This window comes from Coregonus clupeaformis, chromosome 10 (assembly GCF_020615455.1).
Source record: "Coregonus clupeaformis isolate EN_2021a chromosome 10, ASM2061545v1, whole genome shotgun sequence".
NCBI classification, from domain to species: Eukaryota; Metazoa; Chordata; class Actinopteri; order Salmoniformes; family Salmonidae; genus Coregonus; species Coregonus clupeaformis.
The window spans coordinates 43,878,211-43,901,055 of NC_059201.1; the positions used below are offsets into that span (position 1 = coordinate 43,878,211).

The 22,845-nt window shown below is 44.5% G+C and overlaps 2 protein-coding genes across 2 annotated transcripts; both read right to left on the reverse strand.

The window, feature by feature from the left end:
- Window positions 1-85: 85 nt before the first annotated feature.
- Window positions 86-8,413, reverse strand: zgc:172271 (Saxiphilin-like). Its single transcript, XM_041887885.2, has 17 exons — window positions 8,122-8,413; window positions 7,619-7,782; window positions 7,366-7,465; window positions 7,055-7,231; window positions 6,314-6,476; window positions 6,167-6,231; window positions 5,877-6,034; window positions 5,494-5,680; window positions 5,231-5,379; window positions 5,055-5,145; window positions 4,877-4,936; window positions 4,611-4,793; window positions 1,860-2,007; window positions 1,610-1,692; window positions 1,242-1,426; window positions 929-1,115; window positions 86-820 (listed from the first exon to the last, which is right to left on the reverse strand). Exons 1-17 carry the CDS (start codon window positions 8,174-8,176, stop codon window positions 777-779), a joined length of 2,199 nt encoding a protein of 732 aa, XP_041743819.1. The 5' UTR covers window positions 8,177-8,413; the 3' UTR covers window positions 86-776.
- Window positions 8,414-8,614: 201 nt separating this feature from the next.
- Window positions 8,615-19,762, reverse strand: LOC123491682. The gene is made up of 8 exons (XM_045223325.1): window positions 19,749-19,762; window positions 14,021-14,116; window positions 12,310-12,466; window positions 12,142-12,221; window positions 11,657-11,906; window positions 9,792-9,991; window positions 9,600-9,702; window positions 8,615-9,188 (listed from the first exon to the last, which is right to left on the reverse strand). Exons 1-8 carry the CDS (start codon window positions 19,760-19,762, stop codon window positions 9,009-9,011), a joined length of 1,080 nt encoding a protein of 359 aa, XP_045079260.1. The 3' UTR covers window positions 8,615-9,008.
- Window positions 19,763-22,845: the final 3,083 nt, after the last annotated feature.

Sequence of the window (22,845 nt, forward strand, 5' to 3'; positions counted from 1 at the left end):
CTTTTTTTGCGTCGGGGACCCCTTTTGTGTCAGCAAATTCATCAGGGTCGCCCTCATCAGAACACAACTCCTACTTTAGACTGCATAATTTTTTGTTGTTGCATACAAGCAGTTTTATGTTGACTTATACAGTGAATGTCCAGACTTGGGAAATAACATACAGTTTTTAAGCTAATGTCATGCAATTCTACACATTTTGCATTTTTAAACATAAAATTAGTGCATTATGTTCAAAACAATTTTGGGGGAATAGAAGAATTGTGTTGAACAGATTGATCATTGATGGAGTACTGTGGATACCAATCTCTGTGAGCCTCCCAGGCCCATGTTGTGCATTGAAGGGCTAAGAACAAATTGTGGATTAATATTACATTGTATTGTAACCTCAACTTTTTCCACAGATCCCTTGTCCAAAATCCATTTAATTTGTTGTCACTAGTAATATTCCTAAAAGATAATGTAAAAATATACATTTGTTTTAATATTTAGAGATTTGGCCGCAGACCCAGCTTTTGGTCATGTGTAGTTACACAGGGATGTGGAGGTCCTGGGCTGGTGTGGTTATACGTGGCTAAGTATCAAAAGTTTGAAAAAAGGCATGGTGCTGAAAAAAAAATAGGAAGCTTTCATTGAAATAAAAAATATTCAACATTCAGGTGGGTGTGGACTTTGAGGAATTACAAGTAGTAAGAAACAATATTACATTTTGGCAAGCCATTGGTTAGGGCCTCCACAATAGGTCAATGTGAAACGTGGTTGCTCTTCTCCTCTGTTGCTCAAAATATGCTGCACACGTCCTGGTTGCAAAATTCCAAGATGTCTGTCAGAGAGAAAATGGATACATACATTGGCTACTTTCTAGTCAATAACATTACAACAGTACACAGTTTCAGTATAGAAATGCACATAATAAAGTATCAATTTCCACCTGAGTGTGTGCAGTTGAAGACCGTCTCTGCTAATCTGTAGAACTCCTCTCCAAGTATGGTACGATAGTCCAGGTGACTGGTGTGGATGAGGCACTGAGTGGAATCTTTAAACAGCAGATCACTCTCTCCATACTGCTGGGACTGAAACAGCCTGAATTCTGTGTCTGGGTTGGATGCCAGAGTCTCCTTCAAGGGATGGGAACATTTGGAATGGCTTGTTAGAAGAATAAAAAAATCTTATGAAATTAATACAATATCGCCAGAATAATTAGGTTGGTTTAGATGCCTGTTCGTTTGACTCCTCAGTCTCACCTGTGACTTCATGAGGAAGTCATAGACGCGGGCAGTGAGCACAGGTCTTGTCATGATGATGTTGGGTGGGATGGCACCTAGGTTACAGTTCTCCCATTCAGATAAAGGTTCCCGCCGGCCATCCCCACACAAAAGCTCAAAGTCCCAGGACAGCCACCCATCCGCCCAGCCACTGGGGCTCAGACCTGGAGCACAACACAAAAACAAAATGTAATATCAAAAGGATCACAAAACCAAATGAGGAAAAACAAGTGCATTATGGCACAACCTGTTTGTGACTGTGAACATTTACCATTACTTCATGGTGTGTGTGAGTATGGTGGCTGTAAGTAGCCTAACTATGTATAAGAGTTGTATGAGGTTCTCACTGAGGATGTTGCTCTCTAGATTGTGCTGCTCAAGGAAGGCAACATCTCCAAAGCTCTTCCCACTGGCATCTCCCACCAGGCACCTGCACAAATAACCATAGGGCAACGTCATAAAAATCACAACAAATCTTTCACATATTGCCAGTTTTCTGTAAAGCACTTTGTGACAACTGTTGATGTAAGATTGAATGATTGCATATTTATCCATAAACAATTAATACAAACATGAAACAAGAGAGCAACTACTCACCTCAAAGCCCCCATGTTGCCGTAGTAACGCTCATTGTGGTTGTCTGCACAGCGTTTGGTGGCAGCCTCCCCGGTGCCCCCCATACACACTTTACAGAGGTTTCCCTGAGAACCAGGGAGACAGCCCTTCCAGAACACCTCGTTGTACACTAGGAGAGCAGAATACACATCCTCACCAAATATCAGGCTATTGTGCTGTAAGAATTTTGGGTCATTTCATGTTGTAGTCTACACATGAGGCTAAAAGGGTGAATTGCAGTATACCAGAGCTAGTTATCTACACACACACACACACCCACACACACACACACACACACACACACACACACACACACACACACACACACACACACACACATATAAATGCAACAATTTCAAAGATTTAACTGAGTTACAGTTCATATGAGGAAATCAGTCAATTGAAATAAATTCATTAGGCCCTAATGTGTGGATTTCACGATTAGGCAGGGACTCAGCCATGGGTGGGCCTAGGAGGACATAGGCCCACCCACTTGGGAGACAGGCCTAGCCAATCAGAATGAGTTTTTCCCCACAAAAGGACTTTATTACAGACAGAGATACTCCTCAATTTCATCAGCTGTCTGGGTGGCTGGTCTCAGATGATCCCGCAGGTGAAGAAGCCGGATGTGGAGGTCCTGGGCTGGTGTGGTTATACGTGGTCTGTTGTTGTGAGGCCGGTTGGACGTACTGCCAAATTCTCTAAAACATTGTTGGAGGCGGCTTATGGTAGAGAAATTAACATTAAATTATCTGGCAACAGCTCTGGTGGACATTCCTGCAGTCAGCATGCCAGTTGCACACTCCCTCAAAACTTGAAACATCTGTGGCATTGTGTTGTGTGACAAAACAGCACATTTTAGAGTTGCCTTTTATTGTCCCCAGCACAAGTTGCACCTGTGTAATGATCATGCTGTTTAATCAGCTTTTTGATATGCCACACCTGTCAGGTGGATGGATTATCTTGGCAAAGGAGTAAATCTCATTAACAGGGATGTAAACAAATTTGTGCACAAAATTTGAGAGAAATATTTTTTTTGTGCGTCTGGAAAATTTCAGCTCATGAAACCAACACTTTACATGTTGCGTTTATATTTTTGTTCAGTGTGTGTGTGTGTGTGTGTGTGTGTGTGTGTATTTATAGATTTCTTGACTTTTGCCACATTTTGTTACGTTACAGCCTTTTTCTAAAATGGATTAAATCTACACACAGTACCCAATAATGACAAAGCAAAAAGAGGTTTTTAGACATTTTTGCAAATGTATAAAAAACAAAAAACTGAAATATGACATTTACATAAGTCTTCAGACCCTTTACTCAGTTACTTTGTTGAAGCACCTCTGGCAGCGATTACAGCCTTGAGTCTTCTTGGGTACGACGCTACAAGCTTGGCACAGCTGTATTTGGGGAGTTTCTCACATTGTTCTCCGCAGATCCTCTCAAGCTCTGTCAGGTTGGATGGGGAGTGTCGCAGCACAGCTATTTTCAGGTCTCTCCAGAGCTCTGGCTGGGCCACTCAAGGACATTCAGAGACTTGTCCCGATGCCACTCCTGTGTTGTCTTGGCTGTGTGCTTAGGGTTGTTGTCCTGTTAGAAGTTGAACCTTCACCCCCAGTCTGAGGTCCTGAGCGCTCTGGCGCAGGTTTTCATCAAGGATCTCTCTGTACTTTACCCCGTTCATCTTTCCCTCGATCCTGACTAGTCTCCCAGTCCCTGCTGCTGAAAAACATCCCCACAGCATGATGCTACCACCACCATGCTTCACTGTAGGGATGGTGCCAGGTTTGCTCCAGACGTGACGCTTGGCATTCAGGCCAAAGAGTTCAATCTTGGTTTCATCAGACCACAGAATCTTGTTTCTCATGGTCTGAGAGTTCTTTAGGTGCCTTTTGGCAAACTCTAAGTGAGCTGTCATGTGCCTTTTTACTGAGGGGTGGCTTCCGTCTGGCCACTCTACGATAAAGGCCTGATTGGTGGAAGGTTCTCCCATCTCCACAGAGGAACTCTGGAGCTCTATCAGAGTGACCATCGGGTTCTTGGTCACCTCCCTGACCGTGGTCCTTCTCCCACGAATGCTCAGTTTGGCTGGGCAGCCAGTTCTAGGAAGAGTCTTGGTGGTTCCAAACTTCCACTTCCATTTAAGAATGATGGAGGCCACTGTGTTCTTGGGGACCTTCAATGCTGCAGACATTTTTCTGGTACCCTTCCCCAGATCTGTGCCTCGACCCAATCCTGTCTCGGAGCTCTACGGACAATTCCTTTGACCTCATGGCTTAGTTTTTGCTCTGACATGCACTGTCATCTGTGGGACCTTATATAGACAGGGGTGTCCCTTTCCAAATCATGTCCAATCAATTGAATTTACCACAGGTGGACTCCAATCAAGTTGTAGAAACATCTCAAGGATGATCAATGGAAACAGGATGCAATGGAGCGCAATTTTGTGTCTCATAGCAAAGGGTCTGAATACTTATGTAAATAACGTATATTTTTAAAAAAATTGTGCAAAAGTTATAAAAACATGTTTTCGCTTTGTCATTATGGGGTATTGTGTGTAGATTGATGAGGAAAAACATTAAATCTAATCCATTTTAGAATAAGGCTGTAATGTAACAAAATGTGGAAAAATGAATAATTTCAGAATGCACTAATAGATAGATAGATAGATAGACAGACATACATTTGATCATACAGGCAGGAAAGGGAGATGCAACTCCCAGGCAGGAACAGTACCTTGGTTTGGGTCGCAGGGAGAGGTGTTGTTGTGTTCCAGGCTGAGGGTATGTCTAAAGGGCAGCAGCCAGCCTGCAGGGCTGTACATGTAGCCGTGGCAGGAGCGCCTGCCCCCAAAGTTCCCAAAGAACACACTCCTGGTGGAACGCTTCACGACCGCCACACCAACGACGGACGGCAACACTGATGGGACACAAGGAATGGCTTAGAATAGATAAAATCATGTACATTTACAGATGAATGGACTTCCCTTCTGTTCAGCGCACCATCACTCTCTAAATGGGCTGCTTTTTCAGCTCCTCCCTCAGCCGGTACACAGGTCTTCCCTGAGAGAAGCGGAGGGAGAAAGATCATGAGAAAGAGTTGACAGACACTGATTGCAGTGAGTGTCCATGATAGATAACTAGTCTAGTTCTGTAACCATTACATTATTATCAGCCATACCATAATACTCTGTTACCACGGGGACAAGGCCACATTTCCCAGCGATGAATGCGTGTGTGGCGTCCAGCGAGACAGCATCCACCTCATCTCTCTGCCAACACAGTAATTGGAGATCGAGATGTAAGGCTGCATAGAATGACACTAGGTTATGGATAGGGTTATGATTGTCCGCTTACCTTAATCTTCTCGACACAGTCGCTCACGGAGATGGCTCTAACACACACCAATGGGTCTGACTTAATGCTGAGAGCCCACTGCTCACATTTCTTCTGTTCTGCATTGCTAATGCAACACCAACGCACAACACTGTCCTCCAATGAGCTTCCTATAGATACACAATGGATACACATATCGTTATGATGCATAATGTAGCAGCAAATTCGTTTTCCCAATGAGCAGCCTACATACACCCCCACTGCCCATGTGGGTAGGTAGGCACCTTCATGTCCAAGGCCTTTGAGGAGAGCCACATAGTCCAGCCCCAGCACCTGACTGATGTCCTTGTTGTCCTCTAGAATGGACAGCTTTTCGGTGACATCCTTGAAGAGCAGGTCAGCGGCACCGAACGGAGCAGAGTCAAAGAGCTGGAAACGCTGCCTCTCTCTACCCCGCCGGCCAAACGCCATCTGACAGGAAATCCATCAGACAGTCTCTCAGCAACGAAAATACAGACAATGGACATACTATGGATGACACATGCACATGGATGAACACAAATGGGATATACACAGATGTTAAATACAGTGGACACGCTTTCCCTTGCAAACCCAACCCTGTTTCACACTGATGCTGGAAGTGGTTGAAGACAGAATGGTGCACTACCTGTGCTGCCACCAGGAACTTGCGTGCGATCTTACGAGCATTGAGTCGAGTGACCATGCCCTGTCCTGGTCCTCTTCCCAGGTTGCAGCTCCCATAGTGGCTGAGTGGCGCATGGGTACCATCAGTGCACAATAGCTGGTACTCCTCCCGCTCACTCTCTGGAAGAGAGAAAACAGGGATAGCAACAGAGAGGAGGGGATGTTTCAACAGCTGTTTGACTAGTCTTGAGAACTCTGAAGTACTTGAATGGTAGTTGTGTATTGTTCCAGAATAGAACAAAATGTGTGTACCTTCAATACCCTCCAGGGCTGTATGGTCCACAAATGCAACATCCCCTGCCCCAGTCTTGAGACACCTGATAGACAAAGAGAAGGATTGTTGAATGACCATATCATTATTATCATTGTGTCTGTCCTGATATGACCCTCCCATCTGACCTGAGCGCTCCCTGGCTGTTGTAGAAGGGTTCGCCATGTGCCGTCTCACAGTGGAAGTTGCGCTGGGCGATGTAGGACTTCTGACCCTGACACAGGGCACACAGGACGGGTGCTATGGCAGCCGCCCCAGGAACACAACTGCCATTGAAGAAGGCACTGACCGCTGCCAAAGAAAAGAGTGGGGTTAGAGACCTTTCCTTTGTAGCGGAGGTGATTTGGAATCACGCTCTCGTGATGATGTAGGCCTGCCTGAGACTTGGAAGCTCTATTGTCGGCCTCTGACCTTGAGCATGTCCTTCTGGTCTAATGGTTAAGAAGTTGGATTGGTGAGCGGGAGTCCCGGGTTCTAATCCCACCAGTAACACCAGCGCTTCCCAAACTCTGTCCTGGGGACCCCAAGAGGCAGACGTTTTGGTTTTTGCCCTAGCACTACACAGCTGTTTTAAATAATCAACTAATCACTAAGCTTTGATTATTTGAATCAGCTGTGTAGTGCTAGGGCAAAAAACAAAAAGTGTGCCCCTTGGGGTCCCCAGGACAGAGTTTTGGAAACGCAGAGTTACATGTTACAATCTCTCGTGGACAGATTCTCACAAAGGTAATCACAATTGTTAACGGAATTCCCCTCAGAAGTAAACAGAAAATGACAAACTTTCGCGAGATAATTTTACTTCTGGGTAACCAAGATTACACGTAACAAAATGATGATTCACAATTTTAGGGATATGTCTATGTTCTTACCCTGACTGAGTGGCTGCTCCTCTGCCCAGGTCAGGTAGTTGCGGGACAGCAGGAAGCCCAGGGGTAGACTCCAGCCTGCCGTCCAGCGAGCCCCAGTATGACAGCTCCTCTGGCCCTGCAGGGAGCGCACGTCCAGGGTGCGGTTCCTCACCACCGCCACCGACAGAATACAGCCTCCTGGGCGAACAGGTGATGGAAATACAATAAACTGAGTCACGCAAAAGAGTGTCATAAACAAAAAAAAATCCCGTACACAGATTATGCCTAGTTCTGGACTAAAAGGATCCAAATCGTAAGTGTCATTAACCAACCGTCACTATAGATCTCCTTGGCGATGGCAGTGAGGCCAAACTGCTTCACTGCGGTATAGACTTCCCCTGCATCCAGTGTTACCATGTCAGCACGGTTAGCCTGGAGGAAAGGCATCAGATACAGTTGGCTATGAAGGAGCATCTGTATGGTAAACCTGCCCTGTCTGACATGAGAGTATCAGCATAAACAACATGAGAGGTTAGGCAAATAGTTAGTCTTTCTGGTATCTGGAGAGAGCAGATATTTTCTGACCCTGATCTTGTTGATGCAGTCGGTGGTGCTGTAGGCCCGGACACAGGAGAGCCTTGCGAATGCTGCCACAGCAGCAGGAGGCAACACTGCCACCAGGGCCTTGGCCAGCTCAGCACACTTCTTCTGCTCCTGCTCAGACACCGTGCACCAGCGCATCTTCTTACCTAAAACAAAGGGAATTAAAACTGGGTTTACTGATAGGTCCTAATATTACTCTGTAATAGCATCAATTCATCTGCAAAGGGAAATACAGAAATAAAAACTGTTGTAGAGGGAGAATACATTGTTACAATACTGTTTAAGATTAATTAAAATGTTGTATAGGACCATAACATTTTCAGAACAATCCCTGAAATTACGTGAAATCACAAAAACAAGAATATATTTGAATAAGGCAACATTATCCAGCAAGGCTCACCAAACGATTAACAATTGGATTTGAGTACCACCACCCCAAATTATACTAGACTAGATTAACAGATTGCATGACAAAAAACACTTACCCCAACCATAGTGAAGACAGATGAAAATTATTAGAATGGCATGAATTGCCCTCATTCTGGCCTCTGAAAGGACTGAAGAGCTGAACAAAACAAACGCAGTTTACTTTACGCAGAGAGGTTGGCGGACCCCTTCCAATTCGTCCTGAAATCCGTCTTCATAATTCAACATGATTTCTCACTACTACAGGCGACCGAGGCCGAAAGAAATCAAACTATTGTGCAAGCGTAGAACTTTCTAACTAGGCAAAAACAGGCGATTCTGCGCCACTGCTCTGCGCGCATCTGGAAAATATTTCCATGGAACGTCACGCGGACGACCCGCATCCAAGCACTTTTACGCGTTTGAGGTCTGTAGAAGTGTTGCCAGTATCTCACACCTCCAGTTTTTGTTTGGCTTATCGTGGTGAATACATTGAATGCATGATTATGTAATAAGAAAAATCGAGTGTTACCAAAATAAATGTAATAGTTTCGTGAAAATACAGTCCAGCACTGCAAAGTTTAATGCAGAAATTACCAAAATAATTAAGCATGTAGCCAATATTTTATTCAATAATGTACAAACACCAAAATATTATACATATATAAAAAAAGCCCATTACAGCATACAGTCAAGTGAATCAAACATAAATCAAACACAGCTGCCTTGCCATTCCATTCTTTCTCAGTCCAACCGATTATCACCAAGATTAGGGTTTTAAATTCAAAAGCTGCAATTTCCGTAAATCTTCCTCTATTTTGAATAATTATGTTTTATACTATAAAAACAACCAGTGGAGAATGACAACATGTCAAAAACATGGACAGGTGTATTGTCTCCTCAGAAGTCCTTGTGCTCCTCAATATAGGGCTAAGGTGCCCCTCCTTCTCTTACACCACTCCTTCTCTTACACCACTGGGTCCTGTCTGTCATCTAGTGTGGACTGAGTAATGATCAGTAGCCCCATGCTCTGGAGGTCTGCTGAGAATGGCCTGTCCCAGTCCCTGTCCTGTGGCTGTGCTGCTGTGGAGATCAGGCTTCTGCTCTGCCAGTTCACCTGACAGCCTGCCAATATGCTCCTCCATCTCTAAATAACAATACAAAAAGCTGGACATGAATCTGGAATGACCACAAAATAATGGGGAAAATCATTGCATGATATGGCATTGTTATTATATGCTTGACTTGTTGTAAACTCTGACTGCTCCCATTTTCATAGCTGAAGATTTATGGCTCACATGAAATGACACCTCCAGAGGAATGCATCCTAAATCAAAGCCATCAGTTTAGTTAATAATTTATAAGTGGATAGGAAACCAATGAAAAAAGTATTACTTAAATGATTGGTTCTTGTTTTCGTTATGGACTGTTGAACAGCCAGTATTTTTTAAATATATTTTTCATAAACACCACAATTGTTTTTGTTTATAAATCCTTACTTCCTCATTGTGGCCCTTACACATACCAATGACCGCAGCATCTTCCCTTCAAGTCTTACCTCATCCAGCTCTTGGCTGATAGTGTTCCTCTCCTCAGTCTCTCCCTCACTTCCACTCGTCTGCAGCCAGCTCCTCAACACCTCTTCAAGTCTTAGCCACGCCCTACAAGCATGCACACACACACAAATCCACCAGAATGTATAAACAAGATCTATCAGAAATGTTAAAATCACAGAGCTGTGAGTCCTTACTGGAGTTGCTTGCGGTCCTGTTGGAAGCACTGCATGTCCAGGCGGATATTGAGCAGCTCTCTGGTCCAGGCTAAGGTGGGATCCACACCATCCTCCTCCTCAGTTAACACATCTTCTACATCAGACTCTGGCTGTTGATGGAGGATGGTGAACTCATTGGGGGGCAGTAGTGAGGAGTCTCTTACCCATGAGCCACTAGGCTGCCTCACATAGAAAAAAACGGATATTGCATAAAGAAATCTCATTCAAAACACACACAGTACATGTGTTTTTGGAATATACAGTGAGGGAAAAAAGTATTTGATCCCCTGCTGATTTTGTACGTTTGCCAACTGACAAAGACATGATCAGTCTATAATTTTAATGGTAGGTTTATTTGAACAGTGAGAGACAGAATAACAACAACAAAATCCAGAAAAACACATGCCAAAAATGTTATAAATTGATTTGCATTTTAATGAGGGAAATAAGTATTCGACCCCTCTGCAAAACATTACTTAGTACTTGGTGGCAAAACCCTTGTTGGCAATCACAAAGGTCAGACGTTTCTTGTAGTTGGCCACCAGGTTTGCACACATCTCAGGAGGGATTCTGTCCCACTCCTCTTTGCAGATCTTCTCCAAGTCATTAAGGTTGAGGCTGACGTTTGGCAACTCGAACCTTCAGCTCCCTCCACAGATTTTCTATGGGATTAAGGTCTGGAGACTGGCTAGGCCACTCCAGGACTTTAATGTGCTTCTTCTTGAGCCACTCCTTTGTTGCCTTGGCCGTGTGTTTTGGATGCTGGAATACAATCCACGACCCATTTTCAATGCCCTGGCTGAGGGAAGGAGGTTCTCACCCAAGATTTGCGGTACATGGCCCCGTCCATCGTCCCATTGATGCGGTGAAGTTGTCCTGTCCCCTTAGCAGAAAAACACCCCCAAAGCATAATGTTTCCACCTCCATGTTTGACGGTGGGGATGGTGTTCTTGGGGTCATAGGCAGCATTCCTCCTCCTCCAAACACGGCGAGTTGAGTTGATGCCCAAGAGCTCGATTTTGGTCTCATCTGACCACAACACTTTCACCCAGTTCTCCTCTGAATCATTCAGATGTTCATTGGCAAACTTCAGACGGGCCTGTATATGTGCTTTCTTGAGCAGGGGGACCTTGCGGGCGCTGCAGGATTTCAGTCCTTCACGGCGTAGTGTGTTACCAATTGTTTTCTTGGTGACTATGGTCGCAGCTGCCTTGAGATCATTGACAAGATCCTCCCGTGTAGTTCTGGGCTGATTCCTCACCGTTCTCATGATCATTGCAACTCCACGAGGTGAGACCTTGCATGGAGCCCCAGGCCGAGGGAGATTGACAGTTATTTTGTGTTTCTTCCATTTGCGAATAATCGTACCAACTGTTGTCACCTTCTCACCAAGCTGCTTGGCAATGGTCTTGTAGCCCATTCCAGCCGTGTGAGGTCTACAATCTTGTCCCTGACATCCTTGGAGAGCTCTTTGGTCTTGGCCATGGTGGAGAGTTTGGAATCTGATTGATTGATTGCTTCTGTGGACAGGTGTCTTTTATACAGGTAACAAGCTGAGATTAGGAGCACTCCCTTTAAGAGTGTGCTCCTAATCTCAGCTCATTACCAGAAATCTTTCTGATTGAGAGGGGGTCAAATACTGATTTCCCTCATTAAAATGCAAATCAATTCATAAAAATTTTTACATGCGTTTTTTCTGGATTTTGTTGTTGTTATTCTGTCTCTCACTGTTCAAATAAACCTACCATTACAATTATAGACTGATCATTTCTTTGTCAGTGAGCAAACGTACAAAATCAGCAGGGGATCAAATACTTTTTTCCCCTCACTGTAGTAATCGCTACCTTAGTTTGAGTGTGGGTGGTCATGAATGAGAAGGGGGGCAGTCCTGGTCTAGTGATCCATAATGTGAGGCCGTTGGGAGACGAAGCTGGGGCGCTGGCTGTGCCAGTACGGGAGTGATGGGGAGGGAGGCTGCAGCAGGGTGGAGGCTCACTGTCACTGGGACCTGGGGTGGAGGTGGTAGAAGACTGGGTCTTAGATGTAGAGGAGCTGCAGGTGGTAGCAGCTCTTTGACCGGGGAGTCCAGCAGATCTCTAGGCCGTCGTGGTTGCTATCTGGAAGCACGCACCGCCACCCTGCACACAGTTAGAGAAAGTTACTGTGAGACTCCCAAGGATTGGAGACATAGGGCCAGTTTCCCAGACACACATTAAGCCTGGTCCTGGACTAAAAAGTGATTTCAATTGAGATTTTCCATGTATCCGGAAAACCCTCCCCATAAGGTGTAGGGTCTGATGTTGGCATAGTAACATGTGCCCACACTTACAAGTGGTTGAGGGTGCGGTCTCCTGCTCCCTGCGCCACTGAGTCTGTGTACGGCTGTGGGTGAGGCCCTCTGCGCCAGGGCTGAGCACAGAAAAGACAGGCTTAATACACTTCCACACAGACAAGGCAGACTATAAGATAATCAAACACAGAATCTGCTCACACACACCTGCTCCTGGCTGTGCAGTGCTATGTTGGTGCAGAAGCTGCCCATGTGAGTGGCTTGGGCCACCCCTTCCATTAGGAGCTGGTCTCTATAGAACTGGGCAGCCTGGGCCAGCCTCTCCTGTTTCCGGTGCTGCTCCGCGACCGACAGCCTCCAGCACCTGGAACAGAACACACCAGGGGATCAGACGTCTCATTCAGTATGTCTGATGAGTCTACACTCTTCTATAGGTTTCCACTCTATTCACCAGGGGACGTCTCATTCATTATGTCTATAGAGTGCCTTTCATATCCTTTATTCCAGCTGTGGCCTGGATATCATCAACGAGGAAAATATGTCTCTGACTTTACACCCATTAGCCTGGTCACAGAGCCATTTGTGATGTCTTGCTAACTCCTATGGTAATTGGCAAGAGCGCACAAACAGATCTGCACCCAGGCTATATACATCAACAGGGTAAGCAGTGGTAATCATGCAGGAGAGAGAATTCCTCCACTACAGACAAACAGAGAGAGAGGGATAATATCTCATGTGGTTTAGTTAGGCTGAAGGCCAGCTGCCAGTGAAGTATGTGTCCAGGTGTTACCTTGGCCTGCAGACTGAGGGACCAGTGCCAGAGGGCCAGATCTATCTGTTCAGCCTCTCTCCTTCTGTGCTGCAGCTGTGCACACCAGGGAAGAAAAACACACTCAGTTACATAACAGCCAGGAGTTCACCCCGACACTCAGAGGCTCACAGACGGACCAATGAAAGAGGAGATAATTAGATTATCTGGCCTTTCTTTGAGACAAGAACCATCCAAAAAGACTATTTTTCAATTAAATCATTGTATTTTAAAGTGACTTGAACACAAATTTCTCACACAAGTCTTGGCAAGTTGACCTTTAATATTTGAAATAAGCATGTTAAAACAGGAATTCATGTTAAAAACAGCAATAAACTCACCACAATTTTCTAGCGTGCAAAAAAGAGCTAGCATGTATTTTGTCTCAGCATTGAGTGTCCCCTTTCTTGCATCACCTAAATAAGGACCACATGAAAAACACAATATTAACACAGACTAACATATGATCAGAATGTATCAAATACCACACAACAGAGTTGAACATGCAGTACCCATCTACCTTATAGCTCTGCTGCTGGTACATAGTCCACAATCTGAACATACTGCAGAGAAGAGAGTGGTGGTGGTGCCTTTTGGCTTTCTCCATGCCTGTACTCTCCTCTACAACCTCTCTGCTTCGATCCCTCCATCTCCTGAAAGTCACCTGCTGCCACACTGAGACATTCAAAAATGATGGCATTAGGCTTCACATTTCAATGGAGGCTTCATTCAATGTGCCAGGAGAAGGATCTAACAGAAAATAGCATCGAATATTGAACAATTTGTCTCCATCTTAGTATCTCTTTACCTTTATTAATGTGACTGAGCCCTGCTCACTGCCTCTCTCTGCTGGTGACGGTTTGACACTGCACAAGATATGGCTTCCTCCAAGCCAACAGCACCTATAGGAAAATAAATGACATTTGTGGGTCAGTATTTCACACTGACTGAGCAGTAGTTGCAGCCAGAATCAGTCGTGGTAACAGTACTGATAACATATGAAGCAGTAGAAATGAATTGGTAGCTAAGTCATTGAGCTTCTATAATACTTTAAATAATAGCCTTAAACTAGTAGATAGTAGTAGATAGGTCTTAGATCAGCTCTAATACCTTAGCCTGAACACAGTGCTGGTAGTGTTTCTCTGCTCTCTGCTCCTGGCTGCTGCCAACAGGGCTGCAGTCTCCTTCCACACACGCAGAATCCTCCTGGGAAGACGTAATACAAGTGTCAGTTAGAAAGATTACAAAATCAATTACAAGTAAAATATGGTGGATAAAGAGATCGAGACTGTGGATCCATTTGGGTTGAGACATGAAGTCATGCTGATGCAGGCTGTAGCGCTCCTCTACATGCTCATTGACGTGCTGTGTCTGGAGGAGATGCTCCTACAGGGGATCATAGGCAGAGAGATTACAGCACGTCCCATAGGACACAAACAAACTAAGCAGGGTGGAGCCTATTCTGCGAGAAGCATCAATCAGGTCAGAAGACACATGATGACCAAATGAAATAATGAACAACAATAGAAATGTTAACTAACACTTAGAACAGTTGATGTAGTATGATGTATAACAGGGATTGGCAACTTTGAGGGGTGGCTAGCAGGTCTGCATACACACATCCATACCCACACATGCAGTCAGAGCCGGCCCTAGCCTTTTGGGGGCCCCCCCTCTTGACAGCGGAGCGATTTTGTTGTTGTTGAAGTTTTAGAGTTAATTTCCTGCAATGCTACAGATTTTGACATGAGGTGGAGAGAAATGTTTGCAGTTTTTAATATGATAACTGAGTGAGAGTGACTCACAAAATCAAATGGGGGCCCCCTGGTTGGTAATTCAACCATGACAACTACAAGTTTAGATAGCAGGCCGCTAGACTAACTTATCAATCTAATACATTATAGCTGACATGGGCTAATTGAGTGACATAACAAGAGAAACTGACGATGCAAAACCAAATTAGAAACTGCACCTTGTGTATTCTACTATTCTAACTGTCAAAAGTAAGTTCAGACCCAGAGTTCCTAAAAAAATGTAATACAATCTTCCAGTTGCCCATCCCTGATGTATATGATGTGAGCTCTGTTGTGCCTTCCAGGCCTGTAAGGTGTGTTTGAGAAGTCTGTCTTCATGTATGAGTCAATCTGATCCAGCCTGCTGTTCTTCGCTCTTCTGTGCTGGACATACTGACATCATACAGAAACAAAGAATGTAGGATTACTCTGGCATGCTCAACCGACAGAAACTTTCTCCCCATTAAGCAACGAGTCGGAGTCAGAGGCCGAGCCTCAGGTCTCTCCTCCACCCGTTACGGGGTCTGAACCGCCGAAGCCTCCCACCATTAGCTCTGACAAATTGAAAACCCAAGACATTGGTGACGCCATTACACGCAATATTAGACTTAAAAATAATCATCTAGCGATCATACACTGTTTACCAGGGGGCAGGGCTACAGACTTAAAGGCTAATCTGAAGATGGTGCTGGCTAAGGCTCAAACTGCAGAGTGTAGAGAGTATAGGGATATTGTTATCCACGTCGGCACCAACGATGTTAGGATGAAATAGTCAGAGGTCACCAAGCGCTGCATAGCTTCAGCGTGTAAATCAGCTAGAAAGATGTGTCGACATCGAGCAATTGTCTCTGGCCCCCTCCCAGCTAGGGGGAGTGATGAGCTCTACAGCAGTCACACAACTCAATCGCTGGTTAAAAACTGTTTTCTGCCCCTCCCAAAATATAGAATTTGTAGATAATTGGCCCTCTTTCTGGGACTCACCCACAAACAGGACAAAGCCTGGCCTGCTGAGGAGTGACGGACTCCATCCTAGCTGGAGGGGTGCTCTCATCTTATCTATCAACATAGACAGGGCTCTAACTCCTATAGCTCCACAATGAGACAGGGTGCAGGCCAGGCAGCAGGCTGTTAGCCAGCCTGCCAGCTTTGTGGAGTCCGCCACTAGCACAGTCAGTTTAGCTATCCCAATTGAGACCGTGTCTGTGCCTCGATCTAGGTTGAGCAAAACTAAACATGGCAGTGTTTGCCTTAGCAATCTCACTGGAATAAAGACCTCCTCCATTCCTGTCATTATTGAAAGAGATTGGGCTACTTAATGTTAGATCACTCACTTCCAAGGCAGTCATAGTCAATTAACTAATCACTGATCATAATCTTGATGTGATTGGCCTGGCTGAAACATGGCTCAAGCCTGATTAATTAAATGAGGCCTCTCTTCCTGGTTATACTAGTGACCATATCCCCCGCGCATCCCGCAAAGGCGGAGGTGTTGCTAACATTTATGACAGCAAATTTGAGCTTCTAGTCATAAACTATGCAGCCTACTCAATCACTTTTTATAGCTACTGTTTACAGGCCTCCTGGACCATATACAGCGTTCCTCACTGAGTTCCTGGAATTCCCATCGGACCTTGTAGTCATGGCAGATAATATTCTAACTTTTGGTGACTTTAATATTCATATGGAAAAGTCCACAGACCCACTCCAAAATGCTTTCGGAGCCATCATCGACTCAGTTGGTTTTGTCCAACATGTCTCCGGATGTACTCATTGCAACAGTCATACCCTGGATATAGTTTTGTCCCATGGAATAAAAATTGTGGCGCTAAATGTTTTTCCTCATAATCCTGGACTATCGGACCACCATTTTATTACGTTTGCAATCGCAACAAATAATCTGCTCAGACCCCAAACAAGGATGATCAAAAGCCTTGCTATAAATTCTCGGACAACCCAAAGATTCCTAGATGCCCTTCCAGACTCCCTCCACCTACCCAAGGACATCGGAGTACAACATTTGGTTAACCACCTAACTGCGGAACTAAATTTAACCTTGCGTAATACCCTAGATGCAGTCGCACCCCTAAAAACATTTGTCACAAGAGGATAGCTTTCACTTCAGCAGTGATGAATTCATGAACTACTTCGATGAAAAGATCATGATCATTAGAAAGCAAATTACAGACTCCTCTTTGAATCTGCGTACTTCTCCAAAGCTCAGTTGTCCTGAGTCTGCACAGAACTGCCAGGACCTAGGATCAATCGAGACACTCAAGTTTTTTAATCCTATATCTCTTGACACATTCATGAAAACAGTCATGGCCTCTAAACCTTCAAGCTGCATACTGGACCTTATTCCAACTAAACTACTGAAAGAGCTACTTCCTGTGCTTGGCCCTCCTATGTTGAACATAATAAATGGCTCCCTATCCACCGGATTTGTACCAAACTTACTAAAAGTGGCAGTAATAAAGCCTCTCTTGAAAAAGCCAAACCTTTACCCGGAAAATGTTAAAAACTATCAGCCTATATCGAATCTCCCATTCCTCTCAAAACATTTTGAAAAAGCTATTGCGCAGCAACTCACTGCCTTCCTGAAGACAAATAATGTATACGAAACGCTTCAGTCTGGTTTTAGACCCCATCATAGCACTGAGACTGCACTCGTGAAGGTGGTAAATTACCTTTTAATAGCGTCAGACCAAGGCTCTGCATCTGTCCTTGTGCTCCTAGACCTTAGTGCTGCTTTTGACACAATCGATCGCCACAATCTTTTGGACAGATTGGAAGCCGTAATTGGTCTACACGGACAAGTTCTTGCCTCTGGATGGTTTGTCCGCTGACAAATCAATTGTAAGTTTCGGCGTTCTTCAAGGTTCCGTTTTAGGACCACTATTGTTTTCACTATATATTATACCTCTTGGTGATGTCATTCGGAAACACAATGTCAACTTTCACTGCTATGCAGATGACAAACAGCTGTAAATTTCGATGAAACATGGTGAAGCACCAAAATTGCCTACCCTGGAAGCCTGTGTTTCAGATATAAGGAAGTGGATGGCGGCAATTTGTTTTACTTTTAAACTCGGACAAAACAGAGATGCTAGTTCTAGGTCCCAAGAATCAAAGAGATCTGCTGTTAGATCTGACAATTAATCTTGATGGTTGTACAGTCGTCTCAAATAAAACTGTGAAGGACCTTGGCGTTACTCTGGACCCTGATCTCTCTTTTGACGAACATATCAAGAATATATCAAGGACAGCTTTTTTCCATCTTAGTAACATTGCAAAAATCAGAAACCGTTTGTCCAAAAATTATGCAGAAAAGCTGATCCATGCTTTTGTCACTTATAGATTAGACTACTGCAATGCTCTACTCTCCGGCTACCCAGATAAAGCACTAAATAAACTTCAGTTAGTGCTAAACACGGCTGACAGAATCCTGACTTACTAGAACCAAAAAATTTGATCATATTACTCCAGTGCTAGCCTCTCTACACTAGCTTCCTGTTAAGGCTAGGGCTGATTTCAAGATTTTACTGCTAACCTACAAAGCATTACATGGGCTTGCAACTACCTATCTCTTCAATTTGGTCCTGCCGTACATACCTACACGTACACTACGGCCCCAAGATGCAGGCCTCCTTATTGTCCCTAGAATTTCTAAGCAAACAGCTGGAGGCAGGGCTTTCTCCTATAGAGCTCACTTTTTATGGAATGGTCTGCCTATCCATGTGAGAGACGCAGACTCGGTCTCGACCTTTAAGTCTTTACTGAAGACTCATCTCTTCAGTAGGTCCTATGACTGTGTAGTCTGGCCCAGGGGTGTGAAGGTGAACGGCAAGGCACTAGAGCGACGAACCGCCCTTGTTGTCTCTGCCTGGCCGGTTCCCCTCTCTCCACTGGGATTATCTGCCTCTGACCCTATTATGGGGGCTGAGTCACTGGCTTACTAGTACTCTTCCATGCCGTCCCTAGGTGGGGTGCGTCACTTCAGTGGGTTGAGTCACATACGTGATCTTCCTGTCTGGTTTTGCGCCCCCTCTGGCTTGTGCGGTGGAGGAGATCTTCGTGGGCTATACTCAGTAGTAAGTTGGTGGTCTGTTGACATCCCTTAGCAGTGTGGGGGCTGTGCTTTGGCAAAGTGGGTGGGGTTATATCCTGCCTGGTTGGCCCTGTCCAGGGGTATCGTCGAACAGGGCCACAGTGTCCCCCGACCCACCAGTCTCAGTATCTATGCTGCAATAGTCTATGTGCCATGGGCTAGGGTCAGTCTGTTATATCTGGTGTAATTCTCCTGTCTTACCTGGTGTCCTATGTGAATTTAAGTATGCTCCCTCTAATTCTCCCTCCCCTCCCGGAGGACATGAGCCCTAGGACCAAGCCTCAGGACTACCTGGCCTGATGACTCCTGGCTATCCCCAGTCCACCTGTTCGTGCTGCTGCTCCAGTTTCAACTGTTCTGCCTGCGGCTAGGGAACCTTGACCTGTTCACCAGACGTGCTACCTTGTCTTGGACCTGCTGTTTTCGACTCTCTCTCTATCGCACCTGCTGTCTCGACCTCAACGCTCGGCTATGAAAAGCCAACTGACATTTACTCCTTAGGTACTGACCTGTTGCACCCTCTACAACCACTGATTATTATTTGACCCTGCTGGTCATCTATGAACGTTTGAACATCTTGAAGAACAATCTGACCTTAATGGCCATGTACTATTTTAATCTCCACCCGGCACAGCCAGAAGAGGACTGGCCACCCCCCAGAGCCTGGTTCCTCTCTAGGTTTCTTCCTAGGTTCCTGCCTTTCTAGGGAGTTTGTCCTAACCACCGTGCTTCTACATCTGCATTGCTTGCTGTTTGGGGTTTTAGGCTGGGTTTCTGTATAGCACTTTGTGACATCTGCTGATGTAAAAATGGCTTTATAAATACATTTTATTGATTGATTGATTGAGTAACAGGTCATTAAAGTGTATTATAATCTCAAGAAAAATATTAAGATGTCATCCTGATCCTCACTGACATTTTACGGTCAGTCGTACAGTACCTGTCCCGGATCATGGTGACGTTGTCCTTCCACTGGCTCAGTGTGTTGTGGAGTAGAGTATGGCGGTACAGTGTGTCAGAGGCGCTCCGTTTCTCCCTCTCCTGCCTCGCCCTCCACTGCCAGTGGTCCCAGGCTCTACTCAAACACGACCTCTCTTCATGCAGCAAGGCCTAAAGGGCAGGACAGGTGGGCTGTGTCTGGGTGTATGTATGTACCATGACAGTGTGTATATATATCTCTGAGTGGTGTGTATGTGTGTTGTGACAGCTGTTTTACCATCCTCTCAGCCAGCTTCTGCTCCTTTCTCTCCTCTGAATGTCCCCACCAGGTGTAAAAGGCCCAAGTGTACTGACGCTGCCTACAGACGGTTAGAGTGTGCCACACACTAACAACATCATCATCATCACAAGGCTAGCTATATGTATTTCATAAATGTAGCCCAGGGCCCTTTTTCAAAAAGTGTCTAATAGTAGTTGTGCTGATCTAGGATCAGCTTTGCTTTTCAGATCATAATGAATAAGATCACATGGACTGGGTGGATCTGATCCTAGATCAGCACTAGGTCAGAAACAGGATGGGATTATGGAGTTGTGCTGTCTCTCTCCTCTCCCTGTGCTGTTTCTTCTGGCAGGTAAACTCAACCCAGGCAAGATGTGGTTAGCAAACCAGGCCTCAGCACGACGCTCCAGACCCTACAACCACACACAGTAATGTACAGGTAACTGCCAAAATAAAGGAAACACTTCAGTAATTGAGAGACACAAAGTGTATTGAAAGCAGGTGCTTCCACACAGGTGTGGTTCCTGAGATAATTAAGCAATTAACATCCCATCATGCTTAGGGTCACGTCTAAAAATGCTGGGCAGGCCATTATTTTGTCTATAATGGCTATGCCTCCATAGGATGACAATGCCCCCATTCATAGGGCACGTGTGGTCACTCAATGCTTTGATGAGCATGAAAATGATGTAAACCGTATTCCATGGACATCTCAGTCACCAGATCTCAACCCAATTGAACACCTGAGACAGCATTTTCCACCACCATCAACAAAATATGAAATTTTGGAATTTTGTGTGGAAGAATGTTGTCGCATCCCTCCAATAGAGTTCCAGACACTTGTAGAATCTATGCCAACTGAAGGTGCATTGAAGCTGTTCTGGCTCGTGGTGGCCCAATGCCCTATTAAGACACTTTATGTTGGTGTTTCCTTTATTTTGGCAGTTACCTGTAGGCGTGTGTGTACCTGTATGCATCAGTGCTCAACAAGCTGCTCTCTCCAGTGATTCAAACAGTTGCTCTGCAGTGAAGTGCTGTCAAGAGACAAACTATTTTCAGAATTACTCTTCTACTAACACGGAACACACTAGTTGTCTGGGAAGTCAAAAACATGTGTATGGATAGCGTTGCTGAAATTTTACAAAAGAAGCCTGCCTACCTGTAGTGGACGAGTGTAATCTTAGTCTGAAGTCCCCCATCTTCAGCTTCCTCCAGACGTTGCTGCCAGAGTATCCAATACCTGTCTGTAAACTACGGAGAAAACACATAACATAGCAGATGTGGTACTAACTTTGAAACAATTAAATTCAAATCACTTTTATTTCCTGGGAGGGAACTTCATGTATGATGACGAATGGTACATACAAGACGCATAACATAGAACACAAAAACATGTAGGCTACAGTGTTATCCTGGACCATGAATGCCATCCAGTGATTGAGATAAGAGGAACACTAGTATACATGATTAACAGAAGATGGCACCTTGTGGTTTCCTCTTAGCTTGGCGGAGGTGAACGTAGTTTATCCAGGCATGAAGTGCCTTTCTTTGCAGCCCATGAATGTAGTGCAGTGAAGCCTTGGACTCCCTCTCTCTCCGACTACAGGCGAGCACATGCCTATGACAGAATAAAAACATGCATCAAATCATACAAAGCTGCGAATGGACATTCATTGCAAATTGTCATTCACAGACACAACAAGGTAGTGAATGGACCTTCCTCTCCATTGTGTTTTTAGAGGGGGCGATGAGGATGTGAGGAATCAAGGAAATAATCATTGATCTGGATTGGTGGATACATCTCTTTATTGTAATTTGTTCTGAATATTCGATGAGGGTTGTTAACGGCAACCGCCTGTATTCAATGACGAGAGATTATATTCTACAGCCACATGACATGAATATCATGCATAGCCATCTCTAGACAACTCGAATATAAAGTTGTTGTTTTTTTCAAAATTGCGGGGATGTCACGTGTCCTACTTATATCAGCATACTCGTAACAATTTAAGCATTACGAAACTTCTATTCGATCAAATAAACATCACGTAGAAAATAAGACATTACGTTTTTGTTGAACAAATTCGACACTCTCGTGGTTTTATTTTCGTTGACATATTTTGGGTTGAGTAAACCCTCTCGCTTAGCCTTTTCCTCTCTGTGATTTGTCGCCACAGATGATTTGTTTACATTTCTACGGTTGTGGTTAGATGGAGTAGGCCTACAGGGGCCTGTTGCACAAAACTAGGATAAGGGATTAAGCCAGGATATCTTGGTGATCCTGGCTCAATTGATCCGTAATCCGGTTGCACTAAAGATGGATAGGGGGCAGGAGGATATGTTATGGTATAAATTACCATGGAGATTTATTCTGTGGAGCTAGCCTGCTCCAGACCAGGCTAAATTCCAGGATCTATTTAATCTCATCCCTAATGTCAGTCAGCAGTCACCACAAATGGAAACCAATAGTTATTTCACTGCTCACTATACATTGTTATCACATATAACTAGACCCACTGTCATTATTTAAACGTTTGTGATCATTCATTTCAATGATTTTGGATAAAAAATGATTTTTAGATGATGTTGCTATCATTAGATAATTTACAGTTTCCCATAGACTATAAGGCTATATATAAAATGATAGAATATTAGGGCCACAGAGGGGAAAAAAACACAAGTCATAATATTGTAACCAGTTGTTTTAAAGGAGGACAGTTGTTAAAATGACAGATGTGGGGCATTTCGTGAAATTGTACTTCAGTATGGTTTCATAAACAAAGACATGCTGATGTGCCAGAATATTAAGTATCACATT

Coding starts and splice junctions, on each gene's coding strand:
- zgc:172271 (XM_041887885.2), bottom strand. CDS start 8,176: ATGAGGGCAATTCATGCCATTCTAATAATTTTCATCTGTCTTCACTAT. Junction 5,146..5,230: donor ACTGTGTCGAGAAGATTAAG/GTAAGCGGACAA, acceptor CTGTGTTGGCAG/AGAGATGAGGTGGATGCTGT. Junction 4,794..4,876: donor AGCCCATTTAGAGAGTGATG/GTGCGCTGAACA, acceptor GTGTCCCATCAG/TGTTGCCGTCCGTCGTTGGT.
- LOC123491682 (XM_045223325.1), bottom strand. Junction 11,907..12,141: donor GACCGCACCCTCAACCACTT/GTAAGTGTGGGC, acceptor GACGGCCTAGAG/ATCTGCTGGACTCCCCGGTC. Junction 9,992..11,656: donor CCACCCACACTCAAACTAAG/GTAGCGATTACT, acceptor TATGTGAGGCAG/CCTAGTGGCTCATGGGTAAG.